Raw genomic sequence first — 2,688 nt, forward strand, 5'->3', positions numbered from 1 at the left:
GTAATAACAGTCAGTCCAGATGTGTTAACAGGGTATTAACCATTGTAATAACAGTCAGTCCAGATGTGTTAGCATGGTAATAACCATTGTAAAAACAGTCAGTCCAGATGTGTTAGCATGGTAATAACCATTGTAATAACAGTCAGTCCAGATGTGTTAGCATGGTAATAAACATTGTAATAACAGTCAGTCCAGATGTGTTAGCATGGTAATAAACATTGTAATAACAGTCAGTCCAGCTGTGTTAGCATGGTAATAACCATTGTAATAACGATGAGTCCAGATGTGTTACCATGGAAATAATTGCAATAAAAAGTCAGTCCAGCTGTGTTACCATGGTAATAATTATTACAAAAACAGTCAGTCTTCATCTGTTACCATGGTAATAACCATTGTAATAACGGTGAGTCCAAATGTCTTACCATGAAAATAATTGCAAAAAAAGGCAGTTCAGATGTGTTACCACGGTAATAATCATTGTAATAACAGTCAGTTTAGATGTGTTACCATGGTAATGCAGGTCCTTGCAGGTGGCCACAGGGTCGCAATCTCCATTTCCTTCCAAGCAGCGGTCAACAGGGGGCACGACCTTCTCCAGACACTGGACTCCATTACCCACATACCCCAGCAGGCACTCACACTGCCGCTCGTTCTGGAGGAAACAAATTACTGAGTGCTTAGATTAAATCAGGTTGCAGGTTTATGCAGTTGGCCAATTAATCTGTTTCTCTCCTCTCAAACTAGTTTTCTTAACCAGTACCATATATACTTTATGTATATTTTAAGAACAAGACAAATTAAGAAACATGTTTGGCTTCTTTAGTTTCATTTACGGCCTGCCCCACTGAAACTATCACTGTCCTAGATCTTGCCAAACAAAAACAATACAAAAAAAAAAACTTCTTAATTCTTAATCCTGACACAGGGATGAAAAAACAAAGATTTTGAAGAAAAAAGACAAACAACGGTTGTCACTCACTGGACCAGTGAACTTGCAGGTGGCAAAGTCACTGCAGCCACCATTCTGCTCTTCAGTACACCTGGAACACAAACAGACAGCAGCCTCATGCACTGCTCTTACTGCCAATATCCCCATTTTAACGAACAGCCTTTGAATCTTGAATATAAATTCTCCTTAAGAAGTAGAAAAAACATTGGAAGCAAAACCAGACTATAATTCAGAGAAAATGATTGGCCACGCCCACCTGTTGATGGGCTCACAGGAGTAGCCGTCTCCTTGGTAACCGCTGTGACAGCTGCAGTTGACGAGCAGTCCCGTCTGGTTACAGTCTGCGTTCAAGTGACAGCCGCCGTTGTACTCGGAGCAGAGGTCTGGAGCTGCAGAAAGTTTCATAACTGTTTTCAAAGTTTCACTGGAATTGTACCCCTCTAGCTTTCATGTGACAAATAAAATGAATGGATAGATTGATTAATTGATCCTTCTCATCATGTGCAGTATATTAACAGTATACAGCATGGGACAGATTTCTTTGCCATCCATTTTTCTTAAAATTTGGTAACTTGTTACATAATTATTGACATAATATTCAATAAAGCAAAACCTGAGGAACATATATACTGAACATCTTTACTCTGCACTTAATTATATTGGATTTGAAATTAAAAATGGCTCTGACATTACAGATTTTTTTTATCAGAGAAATTGGTTCTCGTTGGAGGGACTAACTGAAGGATCTGTGTCAGCTTCTTGAGCCATATGTTGCCAGTGCAACACCTCAGAGTCTGAATGTATTGCCCTGCTTTACTTTGCTATGGGTAGTTTTATGTATGTATAAGGGAAGGCAGCTTTAATTTAAAACAATTAAATTATAAAAGCAGATAAAATACAAAATGTAAGGATGCTAGGAGGGGACGATGTCTAAGCCGGTGCTCCATACATGTAATCCCCCTGCAATCCTTGGTAATTTTCTTTATATTCTTATATAGATTGTCATATAGTTTCAACAATGCAACATCAAAATGAAAGGTCTTAACTGAGAGTTGCTGTGGACCTGCAGTTTTCCTGAAATTTGTTCCAGATATGAGAAGCATAAAAACTTAACGCTGCTCCCCCCTGTTTAGTTCTTACTCTGGGGACAGAAAGCAGACCTGTCCCAGAGGACCTGAGAGGTCTGGGTGGGTCATAGTGTAGTAGAAGATCAGAAATGTATTTTGGCCCTAAACCATTTAGTGATTTACATACCAAAGCATTTTGAAATCAATTCTTTGAGACACAGGAAGCCAGTGTAGAGACTTCAGAACTGAAGTGATGTGATCCACTCTCTTGGTCTTAGTGAGCACTCGAGCAGCAGCGTTCTGAATCAGCTGCAGCTGTCTGATGGATTTTTTACGGGTTTTAAGGGTTACTTTAACCCTTGATATATTCTTAAAGGTGCACTACGCGTTCCTGCATTGTTTTAGCACAATTTAAGTTTTGTCTCAAATCGTAGGTATCGCTCTTTGATCCGCTAGCTGCCTGCCTTCTGGATATACAGTGAGAAGCCCGGTCTCGGGAGACAACACAGGCGTCGTAAACGTCAAACAAACACTAGAGGCACAGCCTGTGCACAAAACACAACAAACTACGTTCTAGCCAATCACAGACAAGATGGTTGGGGGTTAATGACAGTTAAAGCCCTGACACACTAACCTGATAATTGCACTGTTAGGCAAGGTTGGTGGCTTGAG

At 40.0% G+C, this 2,688-nt stretch overlaps 1 protein-coding gene and 1 long non-coding RNA gene across 2 annotated transcripts in view; one reads left to right on the top strand and one right to left on the bottom strand.

The window, feature by feature from the left end:
* Positions 1-2,688, bottom strand: part of stab1 (stabilin 1) — a 122,935-nt gene that overhangs the window by 25,006 nt on the left and 95,241 nt on the right. The window contains exons 59-61 of the mRNA XM_032514890.1: positions 1,206-1,338; positions 980-1,040; positions 508-652 (exon numbers count right to left, since the gene is read on the bottom strand). Of these exons, the coding sequence (XP_032370781.1) occupies positions 508-652; positions 980-1,040; positions 1,206-1,338 (339 nt within the window). The remainder of the gene's footprint in view (positions 1-507; positions 653-979; positions 1,041-1,205; positions 1,339-2,688) is intronic.
* Positions 1-2,688, top strand: part of LOC116688703 (uncharacterized) — a 14,411-nt gene that overhangs the window by 8,548 nt on the left and 3,175 nt on the right. The window lies entirely within an intron of this gene.

Source organism: Etheostoma spectabile, chromosome 4, assembly GCF_008692095.1.
Source record: "Etheostoma spectabile isolate EspeVRDwgs_2016 chromosome 4, UIUC_Espe_1.0, whole genome shotgun sequence".
NCBI classification, from domain to species: domain Eukaryota; kingdom Metazoa; phylum Chordata; class Actinopteri; order Perciformes; family Percidae; genus Etheostoma; species Etheostoma spectabile.